The sequence below is a fragment of the Leptopilina heterotoma genome, unplaced genomic scaffold, assembly GCF_015476425.1.
Source record: "Leptopilina heterotoma isolate Lh14 unplaced genomic scaffold, ASM1547642v1 Lhet_128, whole genome shotgun sequence".
NCBI classification, from domain to species: domain Eukaryota; kingdom Metazoa; phylum Arthropoda; class Insecta; order Hymenoptera; family Figitidae; genus Leptopilina; species Leptopilina heterotoma.
This window is the reverse complement of record NW_025110846.1, coordinates 43,557-69,695: the sequence shown is the minus strand read 5'-3', so window position 1 is coordinate 69,695 and position 26,139 is coordinate 43,557. Positions and strand designations below refer to the sequence as shown.

General features: G+C 21.2%; 1 protein-coding gene across 1 annotated transcript in view; it reads left to right on the top strand.

Annotated features, from left to right (window-relative positions):
* The window catches only part of LOC122512775 (extracellular serine/threonine protein CG31145), a 119,394-nt gene that overhangs the window by 67,410 nt on the left and 25,845 nt on the right, over positions 1 to 26,139 (top strand). Inside the window, exons 2-3 of the mRNA XM_043628832.1 lie at positions 10,702 to 10,826; positions 15,435 to 15,513. Coding sequence (XP_043484767.1) covers positions 10,702 to 10,826; positions 15,435 to 15,513 — 204 coding nt within the window. The remainder of the gene's footprint in view (positions 1 to 10,701; positions 10,827 to 15,434; positions 15,514 to 26,139) is intronic.

The following is a 26,139-nucleotide window of genomic DNA, read 5'->3' as shown; positions in this document are numbered from 1 at the left end:
AAATTTTAGTAAAAATTAATAAATAGTAAATTTTATTCCTTCCGAAATTAATGCAAGTAAATTTAGTAAATTCTACTCCTTCTAAATTGGTTTTTAGTAAAAATTAGCAAATTTTACTATCTCGAAACTAAATCGTAGTAAAAAATATTAAATAGTTAATTTTACTCCTTTTAAAATAAATTTGAGTAAAAATTAGTAAAATTTACTCCTTCTGAATGAGATTTCAGTAAAAAAGAAATTTTACTCCTTTCAAAATAAATTACAGTGGAAATTAGTAAAATTTTCTTCAAAATTATATAAAAATTTGCTAAAACTGAATAGAAAGTTCCGACACTTTTGGTTTTTGCAATAAAAATCAGGAAAGTATTTTTTCTAGAAAATAATTAGAGTATACTTTCTTTTAACACGTAAAGAAACAAAACACTTTTTTTTTAAATAAATATTTAAAATTTTTATTTACATATTTATTTATAAAAATAAATAAAGCCCTATTGTAGTTGTATTTTTAAAAAGAAAAATGGAAACCACATTTTTTTCTAGTGAATTATTTTTATTTCATAGATGAAGGTACATATTTTTCTTCTAAGTTTGAATTCAACTGACAATGTTAATTAAATTCGGAGTGTTTTTAATTAATTAGTTTACAGATACCATTCATCCTAGTTTTTTAATTATAAAAATTGAATTGAATTCCGAAAAAAGTTCTCTATTAAAAAAGGCGTGTTTTTTTCTGCTTTTTGTTTTAAAAATAGTTTTGACTAATTAAATTACACCTGTTGTCATATATATGGATATGTACCTTCTGAAGAAGTAAATTTACATCCGGTAAATAAAATCGTTTTTCCGAACGTAATTATATTTTTATTCTCACAAATTATGATTGACAAGAAGAAAATTATTTTATCTCGTCAAATAATTTGACACTCAAATATTTTGTTCGATCGAATTTCATATTTATTTTGAACGTAACAATGTATTTCAATGAATGTTCAATGTTTGTAATTTTATCTGATTAATATTTTTAACTTGGAATAATAAATGAAAATTTGAATTTTAAATGTAAATATAGTTTAAAAAAAACTGTATTTAATATTAAAGAAAAACAGGAGGAATTTTATACTTTTTTTAATATTTCTATTTAAAATTAATTAATGAAAATTTCTATTTTTATATAGAAATGTAAATATAGAACTGTAAAAAATCTATATGAAAAAGTAAACATTAGAAATTTATCATTTTTCATTTTAATATTTCTAATTTAGAAATAATTTTAGAATATTTTATTTATTTTAGAAAAAATTGAATTTTAAAAAGGTTTCATGTTAAAATCTTAAAAAATTTTAATTTTTCATACTTTTAACTAACAATTCTGTCGAGGAATTAATTTTTTTTTTAAAAGTTGATTTCAATTTTATTTGAAATTAATTAAACTTTTTTAAAAATCATTAAAAATAATAAATTTATAGAAGAATTTTAGTTAAAAACACTAAAAAAAATTTTATTTTGGAGAAATTACAAATTATTGCAAAAATTCAATTATTTTGAAAATTATTATTTTTTATTTTAATATTTCTAATTTAACTTTTAAAAACAAATAAAAATTTCTACTTTCATAATAGAAAAAATATTAAAATATTGAAATGTAAAAAAGTAAAAAAGAAGGAATTTAATATTTTTAATTTAACTTTTAAAAACTAATAAAAATTTCTATTTTCATATAATAGAAAAAATATTAAAATATTGAAATATAAACAAGTAAAAAAGAAGGAATTTAATATTTTTTATTTTAATATTTTTAATTTAACTTTTAGAAATTAATAAAAATTTCTATTTACATAATAGAAAAAAAATTGAAACTACATTTCGAAAAAGCTGTAAAAAACATAAAAAAAGAGGATTAGAGAAAAAAAAAGGGTTCAAACAGAAAATTTTTCTATTTGCCAAAAGGATGTTGTATTTCCCGTTTATAGTCAGATTTATTTTTCCACATGTACAGTCTGTGTTTGTATAGTATTCTTTAATTAACCGCTGATTTACTCTGTAGAGAAACAGAGAATTAGCTTTTCAGTGGACTCATTTATAAAGCTAGTTTCAGTGACTATCTGTCTTGGCTGCTTTCTATATATGTAGAGGAATAGTGGTCCACGCAGGTGTTTATATTGTTTTGTATAGCCACATTTAATATGCGCCTGGATGCATGCATTGCCGGTATTAAACTTGGTGGTAGGTAAACTCTGGGATTAGTCTTGCAATTATGTCACTGGCGTGTGTGTGCCCGTATGCGGACCTTCAGGATTTGGCAAACTGTTGTGTGAATTAATCGGCAGGACCGCGAATACGCATTATACTTACAAGCTCATATACAATATATATATATATTCCCTTACCTCACTTACTCGGAAAACTCTCCTGTCTCCTTGTTAGATTTATGGTAAGGATTCTCTTTAACTCATAAATTTATCGCCGCATTTTCGATTTTTTATTTACTTTCTTTCTATTTTTTGTCTTTTTCTATTTTCACCTTTTTTTATTCTGTTTCTTTCTATTTTTTAATTTCTGTGTTTTGTCTCTTTCTATTTTTTATTTTCTGTGTTTTGTCTCTTTCTATTTTTTATTTTATTTCTTTGTATTTTTTAATTTCTGTACTTTGTCTCTTTCTATTTTTTATTTTGCTTCTCTGTATTTTTTAATTTCTGTATTTTGTCTCTTTTTATTTTCTTTATTCTGTCTCTTTATATTCTTTATTTTGTCTCTTTCTATATTTATTTTCTGTGTTTTGTTTCTTTCTATTTTTTATTTTGTTTCTTTGTATTTTTTATTTTGTTTCTTTGTATTTTTTAATTTCTGCATTTTGTCTCTTTCTATTTTCTCTATTTTTTTAACTTTGTTTGATTCTATTTTTTTTCTTTATTCTGTCTCTTTTTATTTTCTTTATTTTGTCTCAGACGAGCGGACGAATGAAAAAACATCAGGTTGATAAAAAGAGTCAGCTAGTGTACTCAACGTCCCCCTTTTATCCTTGTCTCTCAAGTTAACGCATGCGCGACCTTCACGAAAAGTAACTGCGCTTGCGCCACTCGCACCCATTGGCATTTTTATACGCATGCGTCGCTAGAGAGAGAAAGAAGAGGGGAAGTTACGTACACTCTGTCTCTTTCTATCGGCCTGACGTCGATTCCTTTTCGAATAATTTTTTTTTATTTTACTGTACGTTTTAATATTTATTTCATCAGAATAAAATCGCAGAGAAAAGTTGTGAATCAAAAAATATATTTTTGATTCAATCAATGTATTAAAATCAACTATAATTTATTTGCGGTTTGTAATTTGGTATTTTATTCTTTATTATTATTTATATATTTATTATTATTATTATTATTATTATTATTATTATTATTATTATTATTATTATTAATTATCTAATTTTATTTTTTAACTTTGGTTTTTGGTTTTTGATTTCTATTTTCATCTAATCAGAATAATAGAAATTACTTTTGACATAATTATATTTGTCCTGGAAAATTGTCCCGAAGGAATTGAAACCTGAATTCTAAATCTAAGCTCGATGTAAATTTTGATTCAGTGCGCAAATACACTGAATATTTTGGTTTGCCAGAATCAATGTATATTCAAACTTGATTAAAAATTAATTGAGAACGCAAACAATTATCTATAAATTCGATTGTTCCAACAAAATTATTCAGCAACCCTTAAGAAAATTTGTTTGACAATTTTAACCACATTGAAACCGAATATAATTTTCTTAAAACCGAAAAAATATTTCACTCATTTCAGAGAAATTACAACAAATTCGAGAAATTTAATTATTATTAAAAGTAATAAAATTCTATTCGAAAATTCAATTTTGTTCAAAAATTTTTAGAAAATTCTCGTAAAAATTTCAATTATTTTTAGAAATAATAAAATTCTTCTCCGAAATTCAATTATTTTCAAAAAAAATTTAATAAAATTCTTGGCCAAATTTCAATTATTTTCAAAAATTTTCCTCTATTCAATGATTTTTAATATCTACTATTTTAATGAAATTTTCCAAAAGAATTCAATTAATTTAAAAAAAATTTAATAAAATTCTACGCAAACATTTAATTATATTTTTATAAAATAATAAAAATTTCACAAGAACTGCATTCTCTACAAATTTTTTATTTTCTTCTAAATAATTCAATTATTTTCGTAAATAAAATTCTTTTTAGGAATTCAATTCATTACATAAAAATAAAAAATTCAATGCAGAATTTCAATTATTTTTAGTACAATTTTAATAGAATTCCTCGAAAAGTGTAATTATTCTTAAAACTTTTATTAAAATTCGTCAAAAGAATTAAATTATTGAAAAATTTATTAATAAAATTCTTTATGAGAATTCAATTTTAAGAAAAATGGAATAATTGAATTTTAGTAGAATTTTGAAAAGGTTTCAAATTAAAATCATTGAAAATCTGAATTTTTCATATTTTTAAATAACAATTCTGTGAAATTAAATTTTTTAAAAAAGTTTAATTGCGGATTTTTTTTAAATTGTACGAAGTTTTTATTTTCTAATATAAATTTAATTAAAGAATTTACGAGTAATTAAAATTTTGTTTAATTGAATTGTAAACAAATGAATTTGAAAATTCTCAAAGAAATTTTTTAAAAATTATTAAAAATAATGCAATTAAAGAAGAATTTTAGTTAAAAACACGAAAAAAAATTTAATTTTAGAAACATTACAAATTATTGCCAGTTGCCACGAACTCTAATACAAAACCTTCAATTTTTTTCTATTTTTGACAATAATTTCTTTTGAAATAACTTAAATTTTCAAGAACTAACATTAAATTATTACTTAAAAATTATTTAATGATTTTTTTTTGAAAAATTTTTATTTAAATTCTTTTAAAATAAGTTGAATTCTTTAATATATGTATATTCAATATTATTTCAAAAATGTTAACGAAATTCTTCGAAAAAATTCAATTATCTTGATATATAACAAAAATTTTCCCAGAAATTCAATTATTTTCAGGAATTTTAATAAAATTCATTGCAAAAAGCAATTATTTTCATAAATAACAAAAGAATTCATCACAAGAATTTAGTTGTCTACAAAAGTTGGTAATAAAATTCTTCGCAGAAATTCAATTATTTACAGAAATTTGAAAAAAAAATCTCGCTAACATTTCAATTATCTTTATAAATCGCAAAATTTTTCTCACAAAAAATTCAATTATTTTTAGTACAATTTTAATTGAATTCCTGCAAAGAATTCAATTATTCTTAAAAATCCTATTAAAATTCGTGGAGAGAATTCAATTATTTAAAAATTTGTTCATAAAATTCTTTATGAGAATTGAATATTAAGAAGCATTCAATTCTTCAATTAATTATTTGATTTTTGTATTTAAATAATTGAATTCTTGTAGGATTTTCTGATAGAAATTTATTTAAAAATGAATTTCAGTTAAAATTTTAGATAATAATTGATTATTAAAAGCCTTATGGTGTGAATTTTTAAAAATAATTGAATTTTGAAATTAATTTTTTTGGAAAACTTTAATTGAATTTTTTTTATATTATTTGAAGTTTCTATTTTCTAATTTATATTTAATTGAAGAATTTACGAATACCAAAAATATTTATAGAAAAAAAATATTTAAATTAATCAACAATTTTTTTTTTAATCATTAATTGAAGTTTAATTGAACTTTCCAAAAATTCATTGTTAAAATTATTCTGTTTAAAAAAAAAAAAAGTAAAATTGTGTGGCGTAGTTTTAAACGCGAAATTTTCGGCTTTTGAATAATTGACAGCCATCAGGCATGTATATACAGAGTGAGTGGAGTGTCGCTTGATTGGAACCGGTTCGACTAACCACGCACAAATCCTATACGAACATACGGTACGTCGTCCTTTCGTGCCGATGCTTGTAGGCTATATGTAAACGTATATGTAAATTTTAGCAGCCTACGACAAATCGACTCTCCTATTTCGAGAAGCAGAACAGAGAATTTTGTTCTCCCCCCGATGTCATTGTCAGTTAACATTCTCTAATTTTAATCAGACCATAAGGATCATAGCTCTATATATATGCGAAATGTGTGTAACTGTTTCCAATTATCCTTTTGGAACATTTTCAAGTCTAGACTGCACCGTTAAATATCTAATAATATTTGGCTTCTCTGTAGACTCTCAATAACTTGATAACGTTAAGGTTATACCTTCTCTCACTCTCTCCTTCATTAATAAAGCAGTCTGAAAATTATTCTTCAAAATTAACATTGTAATTTTGATGTGAATTTTAAATTTGGATCCGTTCTTGAAAATTTTATCGGATATTTTATTTTTAGATTTTAATATTATTGGGGTTATTAGAGATGATTCGTTTTCTTCGATAAACGGAGAGAAAATTGTCTCAATTTGATTTACTAAAATTCACTGAATTTAATTATTTACTAAAAGCTACTATTTCTGTTGTTTTAGAATTTCCACTACTTTAAATTCGCTAATACTAGAAATCAAAAAACTATTCTCAAAAATTATAATCAAATTCTTTATCCTATTCAATTATTTTCATAAAATATTCGAAATTCAATTATTTCCAAAATTCAGTATTCTCATAAAATTTCGCAAAAGAATTCAATTATTCAAAAAAATATAACAAAATTCATCCAAAATCAATTATTTTCATAAATAATAAAATTTTCACCGGATTTCACTTAATCTAGAAAAACATTTTCAAAAAAATCAATTATCAAACAAAATTTTATTTCAATTCTTCATAATAATTCAATTACTTTTACTAATAATAACATTTTTCATGGAAATTCAATTTTTTAAAACATTTTTGATAAAATTCTACGGATGAATTCAATTATTATCATAAATAATAAAACTCATCGCTGAATTTCAATTATTTTTAATACAATTTTACAGGAATTGCTGAAAAAATGTAATTATTCTTAAAAATTTTATTTCAATTCCTCGATGAAATCAATTATTTAAAAAATTGTTTTTTTTAAATTCTTTGGAAGAATTCAATTATTTACAGAAATATTAGAAGTTTGCCCAGGAATTCAATTATTTTCAAATATTTCAAAAAAATTGTTCGAAAAAAATCAATTGTATTAATTACAATTTTAATTAAATTTTTTTGAAATAATTCAATTATTCTTTTAGATTTAAATAAAATTCTTTCTAAGAATTCAATTAGTTACGTAAATAATTCTTCGAAAGAATTCGATTATTAAAGATAAAGAACAAAATTATTCCCGAAAATTCAATTATTTTGAAGCATTTTAATAAAATTCTTTGCAAAATTCAATTATTTTCATTAATAACAATGTTCATCACAAGAATTAAATTATTTTTAAAAGTAATAAATTTCTTCTTGGAAATTAAATTATTTTAAAAAATTCTAATAAAATCGTTCGCAAGAATTCAATTATTTTCATAAAGAATAAAATGTTTTCTACGAATTCAATTATTTAAAAAAAAATTAATAAAATACCACACAGACATTTAATTATTGTCAAAAATTTTAATAAAATTCTTTGTAAAATTTAATTATTTTTAAGAACTTTTCGCAATTCAATGATTTTCAATATCTACTATTTTCATAAAATTTCCAAACAGAATTTAATTATTAAAAAAATTTTGTGTAAAAATCTTCGTAAGAATTCATGGATAATAAAAATTTCTCAGGAATTCAAATATTTAAATTAGAATTTGCATAAAATTAGTCGAAATAAATTAATTATTTAAAAATTTCTATAAAATTCTTCGCAAGAATTAAATTATTTTTAATATTTAAATTATTTCATGAATAATAAAATTCTTTGCAGGAATTCAATTTATTAGCAGTAGGATAAGAAAGAAGTAAATATTTTTTATGAAAATTAGGAAAAAGTGAGGAAAATAAAATATAAAATGTAATTTTTGGCAGTTTTATAAAGTTTCTAAAACGAGTTTTTTTTTGGTCGTCAAGTTTAATTTTTCGATAGCTAATATTTTACTACGTTTTTTAGTTTGAAAGCTACTTTTTGCCACTTTTTTAAAATTAATTATCGAGTGCGAAGTCTGTTCTTTTAATGGTCATCATTTCTACGATTCATAAAATATTCTGGGGATTGACTTTTTCGACTGGATTTTTTTTTTCGTAAATTGTTATGTTAGCCACGTTTTTTTTAATTTTTATTGTTTTAGTAAAAATTTACTGATTCGTCAATTAATTTGAAAATTTTTACACCTCTTTTTTTTCTTGTTAGTGATTGTGAGTGTAAACTTGAATTAAAATTTGACGCGCAGAAATTTCCTTTTTTTTTGTTGTTGTACTCAACAATTGTACTTTTAGTTCCACAAACTGATGTTTCGAAACAGTTGTCGATTTTCGGTAAGCTGAAGTTAATGATTTATTTAACGAAAAAGTAAAATTTTATTTGAAACACACTGTACCGGATATATCGATAAGCCGCGTGTGAGAACCAAACGAAAGAGACAACTACGGAAGAGAGTCGAACGTTTTCACAGATTGGCATTTTAATCAGACACAAATCCCTCTCGAAAAAGTTTTTTATAAATATTTTTCCTAAAATCCATTTGGATAGAAAAATTAGAAATCCATTGTAACTTATTTCTTGATAATTATTTAGAAACAAAAAATATCATTACAATTAATATTTGAAAAGACAGCTTTTCAAATATCAATTGTAATGATATTTTTTGTTTCTAAATATAATTCGTAGCTTTAATTTGACTTTAATTTAATTTTGATGAAAATAAAAATTGTATGGCCCAGTTGAAAAAAAATATAAGAGTTTGAAGAAGTTGACTACTTCGGTAGTATAGAATAATAGTCATAGGTATTTTTTTCGGCATTTATATATTGAAGCACGTGCATCATTTTCTTGGTTTACATCATCTACAAGCAATTGGCTGGGAAATTTCTCCTTTCTTTTCACACACAATCTTCAGAGAGTGAAGATGGTGACACACGATAGGCGACCTGGCTCGTATGGGTTGCATACTAACCACTTCACGAGTCGACACTAAATCTTTGCGAATTATCCTGAAGAAAAGGAGACAGAGAGAGAGAGAGAGAGAGAGGAGAAGAAGAAGAACTTGGTCCTTAGGTCCAGCAGGACTTGTTAAGTATCATGGTGTGTACATATAGGTTCTTCTCTCATGCCTCTGACATGAATTATGCCCCAAGTGTCCTCCTCCCTCTATATAATATGCATCGCGCACAAATTAATTCGTTGGATCGCCCTACGTTGAATTAATTACAAATATAATTTATTGTCCTTATATACGCTATACTCTCGGGTCGAGAGTATATAGCATTTTTCAAGGAAATTTGAGAATTTTTCCATTTACTAACTCCCGATAATTACGTGACAAGTTTTGAGAAAATATTCATTATTTCAGAAAATAGACAACCTCTGAAAATCTGCAATATAAAAAAATATCATGAAGATATAGATATAGTCTTAGTTCCCATTTTGAGAAATCGTTAAAAATTTCAGTTTTTTAAAAAAAATAGTGGGAAAAAATTTAGATAGGAGTTAACTGTTGAAAAGTAGCAGCTGTAAAGGATGGTTGGTATAGGTATACAGGAAAATCGAGCTGGAAATGTCGGGTCATGCGATCTTGAGAAATCGCCATTTCAATGCAATGAACCCCATCGTAATTCACACTTTTAAAATGCATGGAGGGGCTCTTTCCCGATTTCGTGGTCTCCTTTACTTTTATCCAAGAACTTAAGGGATATCCTAGGCCGATAGATAGGATTTTCTTACTTGAAAATACAGCAAATTCAAACAAACGACATCGTACCCCCAACTTTTCTTTTTTACCTCCTCGAAATCGCTTTAAAAATAAAATAGTAATAAATTCACGTAGAATAATTTAGAAATTTTTCACTTTTATTCTTTTAATTTTTTTTCACTTCTATATTTAAAAAAACCGCTGCCAAGTTGTACATTTTTATAATTTTGGTGTTCATTTCATGAACACTTTGCTTCCTCATAGAAATAATAATAATTGAAATATAAGAATTACTTTTTATAAAAGGGTTAAAAATCATTAAATCTTGGTCTAAAAAATGTGTTTTTATATATTCTATAAAATGATAATAATGGTTAATTATTACACATAAATTAATAAACAAGAATGTTAAAAAAATGATATTTTCCACAATTTTGGATTTTTCAAATACCAATAATTTCATAATTTTTGCCCGAATCAGGTTAAAAAATAGGTCAATCGAAGCGTTTTTTAATGCTCTTCAAGTTGGTAACATTTTTTTTAAGTTACTTTTACATAATTTAAAAAAATTTTTATAGAAGTCTTATTTTTCAAAATTTTAGATTTTTAAAAGTTTAATATCTCCGGTTAATATGGACAAAAAATGTTCAATTAGGGCTCAAAAGATGCGTCTGAAAAAACTCTACAAAACTAAAGAAAAAGATTTATAAGTGTCCTAACATTTTTTTAAGTTATGTCCAAAAAACGTTTTTTTACAAAATGAAAAAAATTTATAAATATTTTAGTAAAAACTTCAGTAATTTTTTTTTTAGTAACACAGTAAAAATATTTTTTTTTCTCTAGTAAAAATTTTATAATTGATATTTACTTATCGATAAAATAATTATTTACAATCGACGTCAAATAGTACAACTAATTATAAACATTTATTTACAGGAAAAACATGAGTAATCTCCACCTGTTTCACTGGCACATCAGTAAATATGAGATGTATCCAGAGGATTCAGAATTTGTGGACAAATTGGTAGAGGATTTGGCGAAAAATCAAATTTATCATGTTGGTAAGTCGCCTTTGTTATTAACTAAATACATTTTTTACTTTCTCATAGAGGAAGTATTAATTAATTAATTAATTAATTACTATCGATTGCATGATGAATTTATTGCCTTTCAATATAGTAAACAAATATTTATTGAAATAAGTATTATTAAAGTGAAATAATTTTAATACTGTAATTATTAACCATTAGAAAACTTACATAAAAGTCTATTTACATTTTCAGTGCTAACATAAATTAATTATTATAATTACTAAGAATCCAAACCAATGTAATAGTTTTTTATTATTATTAGATTTACTTTACTTTTTTCCATACAATTCATTACACGTAATTATGCTACACATAATAATTATCATTCAGCAACGTATATTATTTTAAAAGAAAATTCTAAATGCCACTAATTATTTAGAGTATTTCTTCCTCATGAATGCAGGAAGCTTTATATTTTTATTATTGGTCATAATTGCCGGTTTTCTGCAATACTGTTATGTTTTCGACAAACAGGTATAATTTTACATGTATATTGTTCTTTTTTTAATTAATTTATTTTAATAATTTAATTTATAATTTATTTTTTAATTTATTTTTTAATTTAATTTTTTATAAATTATTTTTCATTTGCTTTTTTATTTTTTATTATTCAGGGTTCCCGCAGGTCAGGAAATTCAGGAAAATCGGGGAAAAGTCAGGGATTTTTATTAAAGTACTGGAAAAAATGAAATTTGAAAAATTCATAATTAGTTTTATTTAATTTTTTAATATATATTTGATTAATTAATAAAAATAATGGATTTATAGAAGAATTTTAGTTAAAAACACTAAAAAAATTTGAATTTTAGAGAAGTTACAACTGTTTGCAGAAATTCAATTATGTTCAAAAAATTTTTTAAATTCAATTCAAAATTTCAATTATTTCTAAAAATAATAAAATTCTTCTCCAAAATTCAATTATTTTTATAAATAATAAAAATTTAACAGGAATTCAACTATTTACAAATTTTTTTATAAATTTTTTCGCAATAATTCAATTATTTTCATAAATAATAACATTTTTTTACAGAGATTCAATTATTTTCATAAATAATAAAATTAATTGCAAAATTTCAATTATTTTCAAAAATAATAAAATTGTTTTACAGAGATTCAATTATCTTCATGAATAATAAAACTCATCATAGAATTTCAATTATTTTTAATATTTTAATACAATTTTAACCGAATTATTCTTAAAAATTTTATTAAAACTCGTCGAAAAATTCAATTATTTAAAAATTTGTTGCTAAAGTTTTATTATTTATGATAGTAATTGAATTTTTACAACGAATTTTATTACATTTTTTTAAATAATTGAATTCTTTTTGAGAATTTTTATTAAAAAAGTAGATTTTGAAAATAATTGAAATTTTGCCATGAAGTTAAAAAAAATTCTTTTTAAATAATTGAATATTAAAAGCATTATAGCGTGAAATTTTAGAATTAATTGTATATTTGAATTTTTTTTTAAAATTTATTTCAAGTCTTTATTTTCTAAATATTTAATTGAAGAATTTCTGATTAATCAAAATTTCGTAAAATTGAATTTTAAACAAATAAATTTTGATAATTCTCTAGAAACGTTTGCAAAAATTATTAAAAATAATTGATAATTGTACATTCATTTCTTTCAAAGAATTTTAATAAAAATTTTTGAAATTAATTACTTTTTTCGAAAAATTTACTAAAAATTGTATGAAAAAGAAAATAATTGAAATCCTGTGCCGAATTTTATTTTTTAGGAAAATAATTGAAATCTTGCAACGAATTTTTATTACATTTCTTTTAAAGAATTGAATTCATATACAAAATTTTATTACTTGTAAAAATAATTGAATTCTTGCGATGGATTTTATTACATTTTTTTAAATAATTAAATTCTTTTGAAAAATTTTATTAAAATACATAGTGGGTTTTAAAAATATTTGAATTTTGTCGAAGAATTTCATTATTTGTGAAATGTAATTGAATTCTTGCAGAAAATTTTTGAAAATAATTACATTTTTCGAGGAATTTATTTAAAATTGTATTAAAAATGATTGAAATCCCATGAACAATTTTATTATTAATTTATGGAAATAATTTAATTCTTACAATGAATTTTATTACATTTTTTTAAATAATTGAATTCTTGTAAAGGATTTTAATAAAATTTTTGTAAATAATTTAAATTTTTTTTTTAAATTTTATCGAAATTTAAATTATTAGAAAACATGAAGATAGCGATCACTCCGAATCTTCGACTCGGAATGATCGGTATCTTCAAGTTTTATAATAATATGTATTCCAAAAATTTAATGAATTTCAAAAGGTTTAAATTTAAATTTTTTTATAATCTTAATTCCTATAGAAAAATAATAATAAATGTATTGAATGTTAACACAAAAATATTATATATTACCTTAAACAAAAAAATAAATATATTTTTTTAAATTTTATTTTCTTAAATTAATTAATTTTATTAAATATTTTTTTAATTTAATTTATTAATTTATTTTCACATTTTGCGGTATTGTGCGTGGGATTATTAGCATTACAAGTTTTGATTGAATTCAACATGTTCTTGAAATTAATTAGTGAAATTTTCTTCCTTTTTTTTTGGTGCTTTAAATGGAAAATGTTTGTAACAATGATGATGAGGGGTGTAATAAATTTTCACTAAAGCTAGTAGCGCGTGACTCGTGCTAAGAATTTTTCGCCTCGCAAAAATAATGGATGGTAAGCCTCGGATAGTACGTGCACTTTTATTAAATTTCTCATGCAATTCGTGACGAAACGTGTACTAATTCTTAACGATGCACACAGGATCAGTGTACGAATTCATTATTCGAAGCATTATTCTCCTTTTTTCACTTACATTTTAAATATGCATTATAGAATAACACGAAAATAATTCGCGTCAAAGTATATTTTTTTCCCTCTCGATTTACTTACACAGGAAAAAAAATTTTTTTAACCAAAAAATATGTAGCCAACTAAAATTGAATTAAATTAAATTTTTTTTTAAACTTAATTTAATTTACAATTGAATTAAACGCAATTTTTATTGAATCTTTTATTGAATCTTTTTATTCAATCTTTTTATTAAAATTTTTATTGAAACTTTATGATTTAACGAAAAATTAATTAATAACAATGACAAAGATAAGAGAAAAAAGAGGGAATAAAAGACACAAATAATAAATTTTAAAAAAAGAAAAAAAAATTATGAAAGAAATAAAATAATAAAAAAAAATAATAAGGGAAATAAAATATTAAAGTTGAAAAAAGTACTGGAATAAAAAAACAGGAATAATTTATTATATTGATTGTAATATATTAGTTTTGTGATAATCGGCTTTCGTTAAAATTAATAAATACACTGGGAAATTGGTCATTTCAAACAACTTTGTGAATTAAATATTTTGATTTCATCAAAGATTTATCTGTTTCATAGACAAAAGCTTATAAGTAAATTCATCAATTTTTAATTAGTATAGAGGAAATCTAAATATTCAAGTTTTGGAAAATTAATTATTCAAAGAAATAGAAAATGCATTACATGCATCTACCGGAAACTTGATTATTTTTTCATTCATTCATTATTTTATTCATAATATATTTTTCAATATACGTTCTCCTAAGTTAAACATAAAATTATATAAAAAATGTTATCATAAATTGTTAAAAATCTCATCACAAGAAGAAATAATTCAAAAGAATTTTTTTTATATTTTGCCATCAATTCATAAAAAAAAAGAATTTCATACTGTATTACGATTAATTAAATTAATTTAATTTATTAATTTTTCATTATTTTGTGGAAAATTTTTTTTCTTTCAAAAAAATAACTCGCAGTAATAAAAAAATATTTTACATTAAATTAATAGATTTATGTTAATTTGAAATTTATTGAATAAAAAATATATTAAAATGTTGAATTTGAAGAGGAAAAAAGAAACTTTGTCTTTGATCTTATCCCACAATTGAAAATGACAAAAGTCGATCCAATTCGAGACGCTCAATAATTAAATATCGCTTCCTTGTATTCGAAACAGAAGCTACAATGGGAGCTTGGGAAGATAGTTTGTCCGATGATAGTGAACACAGTAAATAGAATTTCCGGAGTGTATCTCCTAAGCGCCTTGCTCTCTCAGAGAACCAGCTTGATACTTGTGAAGCGTATATTAAACCCGCAAACTTGGAACCCGTTAATTCTTCAACGGTTAATTCTCTTTGATTACAACATATTTTATTACACGCATAACATCATATATTATTGCATAATAACACATGTATAATTGCACTCAAAATTATTTTACTATTCAAATTTATACTCTCTGAATTTTAATTAGTCACTGATTTTTTGCTTTTGAATTAGTAAATTTTACTATTAAATTAGTAGAAACGAGTAAAATCTACTAATTCAAAAGCAAAAAGTCACTAATTAGAATTAGTAAACATTTTTACTAATTCAAATTTAGAAAATATATTTAATATTTTACTATAAAAAAATAGATACGAAAATAAAACAAAAAGAAAATATTTTAATTTTTTTCATGGAAAATAAACTTTTGGTTTTAAATAAATTTACAGATGAGAAAAGCGGTGGAACGCAGTTGAAATTGATCATTAATTACGGGAACGATACACAGGCACTTTTCAAACCCATGAGGTAAGTCCAAGTATTTTTTTATAATTAAAAAATTATTAATTTTAATTATTACTATAGTAAATATAACGCGCGCAACGAAGTTTCCTGTTTATTGTTGTTAAGCAAATTACAAACTTTTTTATTTTCAAATACAAATCAATGTATTTCGAAAAATATCAAATTAAAAAATTTTTAAAATTCAATTATTAACTAATTAATTATTATATTATATTAAAATTTTTAATGAAATTCTTCTTAACTATACAATTATTAATTTCAAATTTTTTGATAAAATTTTTAAAAGAATTCAAATAATTTAAAAAGTTGAATAAAATTCTTCGCAAAAATTCAATTATTTTCATAAATAATAAAATTCTTCGCAATAATTCAATTATTTCTATGAAAAATAAAATCCTTTACAAGAATTCAATTATTTTTTATAATTTTGATAACATTTTTCAAAGAAATTGAATTATTTTTAATATTTTAATAAAATTATTCTCAAGAATTCAATTATTTCTGAAAAAATGAAATTTTTCGTCGGAATTCAATTATTTTTATATGAATAATAAAATTCTTGTCAGTAATTTAATTATTTTGAATACAATTTTTATAAAAGTTCTCAAAAGAATTCAATTATTTTCATAAATATTACAATTCTTCGCAATAATTCAATTATATCTATTAAAAATAAAATTCCTTACAAGAATTCAATTATTTTCATAAATAATAAAAATCCTCCCAAGAATTCAATTATTTTTCATAGATAATAAAAATCCTCCCAAGAATTCAATTATTTTCATAGATAATAAAAATCCTCCCAAGAATTCAATTATTTTCATAAATAATAAAAATCCTCCCAAGAATTCAATTATTTTGAAATATTGATACAATTTTTCGAAGAAATTGAATTATTTTTAAGTTTTTAATAAAATTCTTTTCAAGAATTCAATTATTTCTAGAAAATAATAAAATTCTTAGCAGGAATTAAATTATTTTCAAATAAATTATTTGAATTTATTGATAAAAAATTCTTTGCAACAATTCAATTATTTTCAAATCTGTGAATAAAATTATTTACAATCGAATTCAATTATTTCTATAAAAAATAAAATTCTTTGCAGAAATTTAATTATTTTTATAAATAATAAAATTCTTGACAGCAATTTAATTATTTTCAATACAATTTTAATAAAATTCTTCATAAGAATTCAATTATTTTCATAAATAATAAAATTCTTCCCAAGAATTCAATTATTTCTATGAAAAATAAAATTCTTTGCAAGAATTCAATTATTTTCATGAACAATAATAATCGTCCGAAATAAAATTCTTTGCAGAAATTCAATTATTTTCATAAATAATAAAAATCCTCCCAAGAATTCAATTATTTTGAAATATTGATACAATTTTTCGAAGAAATTGAATTATTTTTAAGTTTTTAATAAAATTCTTTTCAAGAATTCAATTATTTCTAGAAAATAATAAAATTCTTAGCAGGAATTAAATTATTTTCAAATAAATTATTTGAATTTATTGATAAAAAATTCTTTGCAACAATTCAATTATTTTCAAATCTGTGAATAAAATTATTTACAATCGAATTCAATTATTTCTATAAAAAATAAAATTCTTTGCAGAAATTTAATTATTTTTATAAATAATAAAATTCTTGACAGCAATTTAATTATTTTCAATACAATTTTAATAAAATTCTTCATAAGAATTCAATTATTTTCATAAATAATAAAATTCTTCCCAAGAATTCAATTATTTCTATGAAAAATAAAATTCTTTGCAAGAATTCAATTATTTTCATGAACAATAATAATCGTCCGAAATAAAATTCTTTGCAGAAATTCAATTATTTTCATAAATAATAAAAATCCTCCCAAGAATTCAATTATTTTGAAATATTGATACAATTTTTCGAAGAAATTGAATTATTTTTAAGTTTTTAATAAAATTCTTTTCAAGAATTCAATTATTTCTAGAAAATAATAAAATTCTTAGCAGGAATTAAATTATTTTCAAATAAATTATTTGAATTTATTGATAAAAAATTCTTTGCAACAATTCAATTATTTTCAAATCTGTGAATAAAATTATTTACAATCGAATTCAATTATTTCTATAAAAAATAAAATTCTTTGCAGAAATTTAATTATTTTTATAAATAATAAAATTCTTGACAGCAATTTAATTATTTTCAATACAATTTTAATAAAATTCTTCATAAGAATTCAATTATTTTCATAAATAATAAAATTCTTCCCAAGAATTCAATTATTTCTATGAAAAATAAAATTCTTTGCAAGAATTCAATTATTTTCATGAACAATAATAATCGTCCGAAATAAAATTCTTTGCAGAAATTCAATTATTTTCATAAATAATAAAAATCCTCCCAAGAATTCAATTATTTTGAAATATTGATACAATTTTTCGAAGAAATTGAATTATTTTTAAGTTTTTAATAAAATTCTTTTCAAGAATTCAATTATTTCTAGAAAATAATAAAATTCTTAGCAGGAATTAAATTATTTTCAAATAAATTATTTGAATTTATTGATATAAAATTCTTTGCAACAATTCAATTATTTTCAAATCTGTGAATAAAATTATTTACAATCGAATTCAATTATTTCTATAAAAAATAAAATTCTTTGCAGAAATTTAATTATTTTTATAAATAATAAAATTCTTGACAGCAATTTAATTATTTTCAATACAATTTTAATAAAATTCTTCATAAGAATTCAATTATTTTCATAAATAATAAAATTCTTCCCAAGAATTCAATTATTTCTATGAAAAATAAAATTCTTTGCAAGAATTCAATTATTTTCATGAACAATAATAATCGTCCGAAATAAAATTCTTTGCAGAAATTCAATTATTTTTGTAAATGATAAAATTCTCCATTGAAATTCAATTACTTTCAATATAATTAAAAAAATTTCTCGAAAAAATTTAATTAATTGTAAAAATTTTAGTAAAGTTTTACCGAAAAAATTCAATTAGGTATTTATAAAAATTTTAGTTAAATTCTGTACAAGAATTAAATTAGTTTTAGTACAATTTTTATGCAATTTCTTCAAAAATAGAATATTTATTCAAAAATTTTAATAAAAATTATTGTTCTAGCAAATTAATAATAATAAATAATATTTTTATTAACAATTGTTAATAAACAAAATATAAAGTTCGCCCAAAAAATAATTTTTCATCTCGTGCTGATTATCGGTTGTGGCTAGGCTACTTTTTATTAATTGTGAATTAAATTTATTTTGAAGACCCAGATTACAATTATTAATAAACACGATTATTTTTAAATCTTTAAAGGAAATTTTTCGTAAAAATTAATTATTTTCAAAATTTTTAATTAATAGGTATGTATTATAAAAACTACATTATTTTAAAAAAATTAAAAACAGTTCTTCAAAAGAATTTAATTATTTTTGAAAAGTTAAATAAAATTCTTGAAAAGAATTCGAATCTTATTTTCAGTAATAATAAAATTCTTTGGAGGAATTCAATTATTTTCAATATAATTTTTACAAAATTTCGCGAGCGAATTAAATTTAAAAAATAATGATAAAATTATTAATAAGAATTTATTTATTTTGAATACATGAATTAAAAAATTTGAAATCTTATTTGAATAGAAAAATCATCAAAAATAAAAATATTTTTTATATTAAAGGGATAAAAAATATTTTCCAATTTCTTCTTATAAAGACGAATAGAAATACAGAAACAATTGAATTCAAAATTCGAAATAAGTTATACGATTACTCTTTCCATAAAGTATTTTGAAAGGAGAAGAGAAGATTTTCAGTGTAAAACTTGAAATATATTTGCTCCTTGGAAAATTGAAAATGATGGTTGAGTGCAACAGTATGTACAATTTTCTACTTATTCATTGTCGAACAGAAATGGTATTTCTCCAATTATTCACTAAACTTGGGAGTCATTACCAGAATTGTTGTGTATTCAAGATTTAATGGCGTTTAAAAAGCAGGAGGTAGATGGCAATTATTGTAGCTTTAGAGCGAGCAGAATGTGCATTTGCGAAGAGAAGTTAACGAGAAAGTTTTGGTATCGCAGTTTCGCAGGACCTAGAAACTTACTTAAACAATTAGTCTGTTACATGTTGAGCGAAATAATTCTAAACGTATTTTTAAAACTCCCTACCATATTCAATTTAATTCCCTTATCCTTTCCACGCCTCCATTTTTTATTCAATGGAAACTTTGAGTCAAATTTTTTATTTTCATTTATTAGAATTAGGGATAAAATTCTTCGCAAGAATTAAATATTATTTTCAATAATAATAAAATTTATTCTTCTCAGGAATTCAATTATTTTTAAATACAATTTTACTCAATTTTCTTGAAAGAATTTAATTATTTTCATAAATAATAAAAATCCTCTCTAGAATTCAAGTATTTTTAAACATTTTAATAAAATTATTCGCCAGAAATAGAATTATTTTTAATTTTTTAATCAAATTCTTCACAAGAATTTGATTATTTCTACAAAAAATAAAATTCTTCGCCGAAATTCAATTATTTTTATAAATAATAAAATTCTTGGCAGGAATTAAATTATTTTCAATACAATTTTTATGAAATTTCTCAAAAGAATTCAATTATTTTCATAAGTATTAAACTTTTCAGCAAGAATTCAATTATTTTTATGAAAAATAAAATTCCTTACAAGAATTCAATTATTTTCATAAATAATAAAAATGCTCCCGAGAATTCAATTATTTTTATAAATTATGATACAATTTCTCGAAGAAATTGAATGATTTTCAATTTTTTAATAAAATTCTTCTCAAGAATTCAATTATTTCTAAAAAAAAATATAATTCTCTGCAGAAATTCAATTATTTTTATAAATAATAACATTTTTGGCAGGAACTAAATTATTTATTAATATTTTAATAAAATTCCTTCAATGAATTCAATTATTTAAAAAAATTGCAATAAAATTCTGAGAAGAATTAAATTTCTTATTTTCTAAAAATTTTAATAAAATTTAAGAATCAAGTGTTTATTTACAATTACTAACAAACAGGTTTATTTTAAAAACTTGAAAGAAGTTTTTAATAAAATTTAATCACTTTCAAAAATTTCAATTAAAATTATTAAAAAGATTTGCCTTATTTTTAAAAATTTATAAGAAATTTTTCTAAACAATTTAATTATTTTAAAAAATTTATATAAAGTTCTTTACAAGAATTCAATTATTTCTATAAAAAATAAAATTCTTCGTCGAAATTTCATTATATTTATAAATAATAAAATTCTTGGCAGAAATTAAATTATTTTCATTACAATTTTTATAAAGTTATCAAATGGAAAAATTTAACTATTTTCTTAAATAATAAAATTTTTCGCAAGAATTCAATTATTTTTGTGAAAAATAAAATTTTTTACTAGAATTCAATTATTTTTAAATATGTTAATAAAATAATTTGCAAGAATTCAATTACTTTTATATACAATAAAATTTTTTGCATAAGTTCAATTATTTTTATAAATAATAAAAATTTTCTCAGGAATTCAATTATTTACAATACAATTTGATTAACATTTTTTAAAAGAATTCAATTATTTTCATAAATATTAAAATTCTTCCAAGAATTCAATTATTTCTATTAAAAAAAAAATTCTTTACAAGAATTCAATTACTTTCATGAATAATAAAAATCGTCCGAAATAAAATATTAAATAAATAAAATATTTACTAATTTAAATTAGTGACTTGATTTTTTGATTCTGAATTAGTAAATTTTGCTAATAAATTAATAGAAATTATTATTTGTTACTAAAATTTACTAATTCAAAGAAAAAAGTCACTACATTCAAATTCATAAACATTTTTATTATCTCAAATTTAGGGTGTAAATGGGTCGAGAAAGAAAAGACCCTTTTTAACATAAATAGAAGTTAAATAGTCAATTTTAATCAACACGTATAATTGTACAAAAATAAAATCACAAAATACGAATTTTCTTTGAGAAATGTCAAAATATTTTTATTCCTCATGAATTAAGGAATAGAATTTTCGATGAAAGGTGATTTCTCAGTAATTTTTGTTGCCAAGTGATTATTCTATTTTTGGTTTTCTATTTTCAACCTTATCAACGAAAAATAGATTTTTAATTAAATCGTAACCTAATTTATCTCATAGAAGAGAAAATTAAATATTTAAATTTAAAATATTATCCAACTCTAAATAGTAATTATTTTCTTTTTCTTTTTTTTTGCTACAAAAATAATGTGCAACTAAACAAAAGTGATAATTTAAAAGTATTATATTTTGCAGAATTGTTTTCATCAGAAACAAAATAACATTTTTTAATTCCTTTTCCTAAAGTCCAATTAAGTTAGAATAAATCTTTCAAAACTTTGCGTATTCTAATTTAAAGTTATAAGAGTGAACACGTTTTCAGAAAATTATTTAAATTAAATAAGTTGAAAAGTTGAAAAGTGGAACATTACAAAAATATAAAGAATTTTTTGTGTATTTATTTATTTTTTGTATGTATTATTTTTTATAATTTTAACTATATTAAATAGTTACAAAATAACTGCTTATAAACTTTAATCATTTGTCAAGTTAATTACGAGCAAAGGGAACTTGAATTTTTTTGTTTTCTAAAGTCTTCGGTAAACTTACCGCTTTAATGATACAGCGAATAATTTATTAATTCAATTAATTAATTTATTATTAATTTAATTAAATTTTTTTATTAATTTATTTATTAATTCAATAATTAATAGTACAGAGCAGAAATAAAATATATTTTTCAGTTAGAGCCAAAACAAAACAAAAAAACTTATAAACTTGATAATTTATTCACGTGTAAATTATTTATCAATGCAAAAATCAATTTCTATATATTATATAATTTTTTCTTAATGAACAAAATTGAACGTGTAAAAATTTTTTTAAACCAACTCTTGTGATTTATTTTTTACACGCTTCAAAACTCTCACCCTCATACTTTCGTCACATGGTCTCTGACGTTTGCGAAAATGAAAGAAGTCCAGTTAATTAACGAAAAAAAAAGGCCGGAACTCAAACAAGAGAAAATACACTTGACTCATACAAAATTAGAACTCAATTTTTTCCAATTTCAAACTTCTCCTGAAACTTGATTCTTCGCTCTACAAACAAGTCGTCATCTAAAAACTAACTTTTGACTTAAGAAAATTTTTCGAAATTCGATAAAATGAAAACTTTCCATTTCTTTTTTTTCAATTTTCAATTAATTTAATTAGAAATTTAAAAGAACTTAGATTTTTGAAAAATATTAATAATTCAAATTCTTCTGAAATTAGTTAAATTTTTTTTTTAATATATTTAATTAATTATTAAAAATAATGGATTTATAGAAGAATTATCGTCAAGATTTCAATTATTTTTTTATAAATATCGAAATTTTTCTTCTAAAATTCAATTATTTTTAAGAATTTTAATAAAATTTTTTTTAGAAATTCAATTATTTTCCAAAATAACAATATTCATCACAAGAATAATTCAATTATTTTCAAAAGTAATAACATTTTTCGCAAAAATTCAATTATTTTCAAAAAATTTTGTTAAGATTTTAAATATCTTTTTATAAATTTCAAAATTCTTCTCAGAAATTCAATTATTATCAGAAATTTTAATAAAATTCTTGTCAAAATTTAATTATTTTCCTAAATTACAAAATTCATAATAAAATTCTTTTTAGGGATTCAATTATTTTCAAAAATAATAAAGCTCATCGCAGAATTGCAATTATTTTTCATAAAATTTTAATCAAATTTCTCGAAAAATGTAATTATTCTTAAAAATTTTATTAAAATTTTTCGAAATAATTCAATTATTTAAAAGAATTTGATAAAATTTTTTATAAGAATTCAAATTTCAGAAATATTCAATTATTAAATAAATTATTTATTTTTGTATTTTCATAATTGAAATCATTTGAGAAATGATATTCAAAATGTATTAACAATAATTTAATTCTTGGCAGGAACTAAATTACTTTCAATAAAATTTTAATAAACTTTCTCAAAGGATTCAATTATTTTCATAAGTATTAAACTTTTCAGCAAGAATTCAATTATTTTTAGGAAAAATAAAATTCTTTACAAAAATTCAATTATTTTCATCAATAATAAAAATTCTACCGAGAAATCAATTATTTTTATAAATTATGATACAATTTTTCGATGAAATTAAATTATTTTTAACATTTTAATACAATCTTTCTCAATTCTTATAAGAATTCAATTATTTCTAAACAAAAAAAAAAATAAATAAAATTCTTCCCCGGAATTCTAGTATTTTTTTAAATAATAAAATTCTTCTCAGGAATTAAATCATTTTTAATACAATTTTTATAAAATTTCTCAAAAGAATTCAATTATTTTTGTTAGTATTAAATTTTTTCGCAAGAATTCAATTATTTTTATGAAAAATGAAATTCCTTACAAGAATTCAATTATTTTCATAAATAATAAAAATCCTCCCAAGAATTCAATTATTTTTCATAGATAATAAAAATCCTCTCAAGAATTCAATTATTTTCATAGATAATAAAAATCCTCCCAAGAATTCAATTATTTTGAAATATTGATACAATTTTTCGAAGAAATTGAATTATTTTTAAGTTTTTAATCTCTTCTCAAGAATTCAATTGTTTCTAAAAAAATTAAATTCTTCGCAGAAATTCAATAATTTTTAAAAATAATAAAATTCTTAGCAGGAATTAAATTATTTTCAAATAAATTATTTGAATTTATTGATATAAAATTCTTTGCAACAATTCAATTATTTCTATACAAAATAAAATTCTTCGCAGAAATTCAATAATTTTTAAAAATAATAAAATTCTTAGCAGGAATTAAATTATTTTCAAATAAATTATTTGAATTTATTGATATAAAATTCTTTGCAACAATTCAATTATTTATAAAAAAAATAAAATTCTTCGCAGAAATTCAATTATTTTAATAAATAATAAAATTCTTGACAGGAATAAAATTATTTTTATAAATATAATAAAATTTTTTGCGAGAATTCATTTGTTTTCATAAAAAATAATAAACTTTGCAAGAATTCAATTATTTTTAAAAATTTTGATAAAATTGAATTATTTTTGAATATAATTCTTCACAAGAATTCAATTATTTTCAATATATTAATATTTGCGAATTCAAAACATTTAAAGGAAAAATTATCAAAAAAATGTTATGGGACAAATAAAAACATTTGAAAAAAAATGCGAAGAATAATAAATAAGAATAACTATGAAAGTAAGATGTTTTATTCCTCTGGAAATTAGAGTTTATTGTTTCTAGAGACTAATCGTTATGTGAGGTGAATGTCTAATTTTCGTGGTTTTTCCGTCAGTATACACGTGTACGCACACATACACGGACAAGTTGCAAGTTCGTGCTTGATTGCAAGTTACACTGTGCAATAGGATTACGAGCACAATTACATAAGTGGTATCTCAAGTATTGCAGTCCCTGAGAGCCACTTGAAATGTTAGCCTTGCTTTAATACCACGCCTTCTACTCAATTAATATTGTCTACCTAAGTAGATGATACGTCACATCCACCATTGTTTTAATTTTAAGTTTTCTCCCCCATTCTCTTTCTTCTCCTCATTTTTTCTTTTTTTCTTTTTTTATTGGGGAGAAAAGAGGTGCAAAAGGTTCAAAGACTTGATGATAGGTCAAGATAGTAATTGAACTCGTTGATGTGCCCTTTTCCACTTTCCGCTTCCCTACTTTCCCTCAAGTCAAATTATTCATCTGGTTGGAGAAAATTCATTTCCTCTTTCTCTCTCTCTCTCTTTTTCTCTCTTTTTCTCTCTTAGAGATGAGTTTCCTTCTTTAGAATGCTAATTATTTTTACCTAATTTTTATTTTTTTGAATCTTTTTTATTACTTTTTAGGGGCGGTTGACAAAAAAATTTAATTTTGTTTTTCCCTGATTTACAGACAAAATTTTCACTTTTTCCCTGACCCTGAAGAATATTTTGATTCACTCTAAAAAATTTTCCTAAGGCCCTGACCCTAAGAGAGATTTTCCAAAAAATTTCAAATTCAAACCTTCTTGAAATGCAACAACTTATAAGATAATATAAAACATGAAAATATTCATGTTTTGCAATAATAATTATTATTAAAGATGACCGAGTGATAAAATCATTATTTTATATATATAATAAGAATATTGTCCCTGTAATTTCTTCAAAATTATTTTCATCATTTCAATTTAATTAATTCTTTTCTAGAATTTTTAACTAAAATACTACTTTATTGTGCAGAATTTTCATATTTATGAATATATAATTGAATTCTTGAATTCTTTCAAAGAGTTTTATTTACACTTTTAAAAAATAATTAAATTCTTTCGAGAAATTTTATTAATTTTATTAAAATTAATTGAATTTTTGCGAAGAATTTTATTAAAATTGTATTGAAAATAATTGAATTCTAGGAAAAAATTTTATTATTTATGAAAATATAATTGAATTCCTGAGAATAATTTTATTTTAATGTTTTAAAATCTTCTTCTTCTTAAATGACTTGAAGCATAGCCAACTGTCAGAACAAACTAATGTTC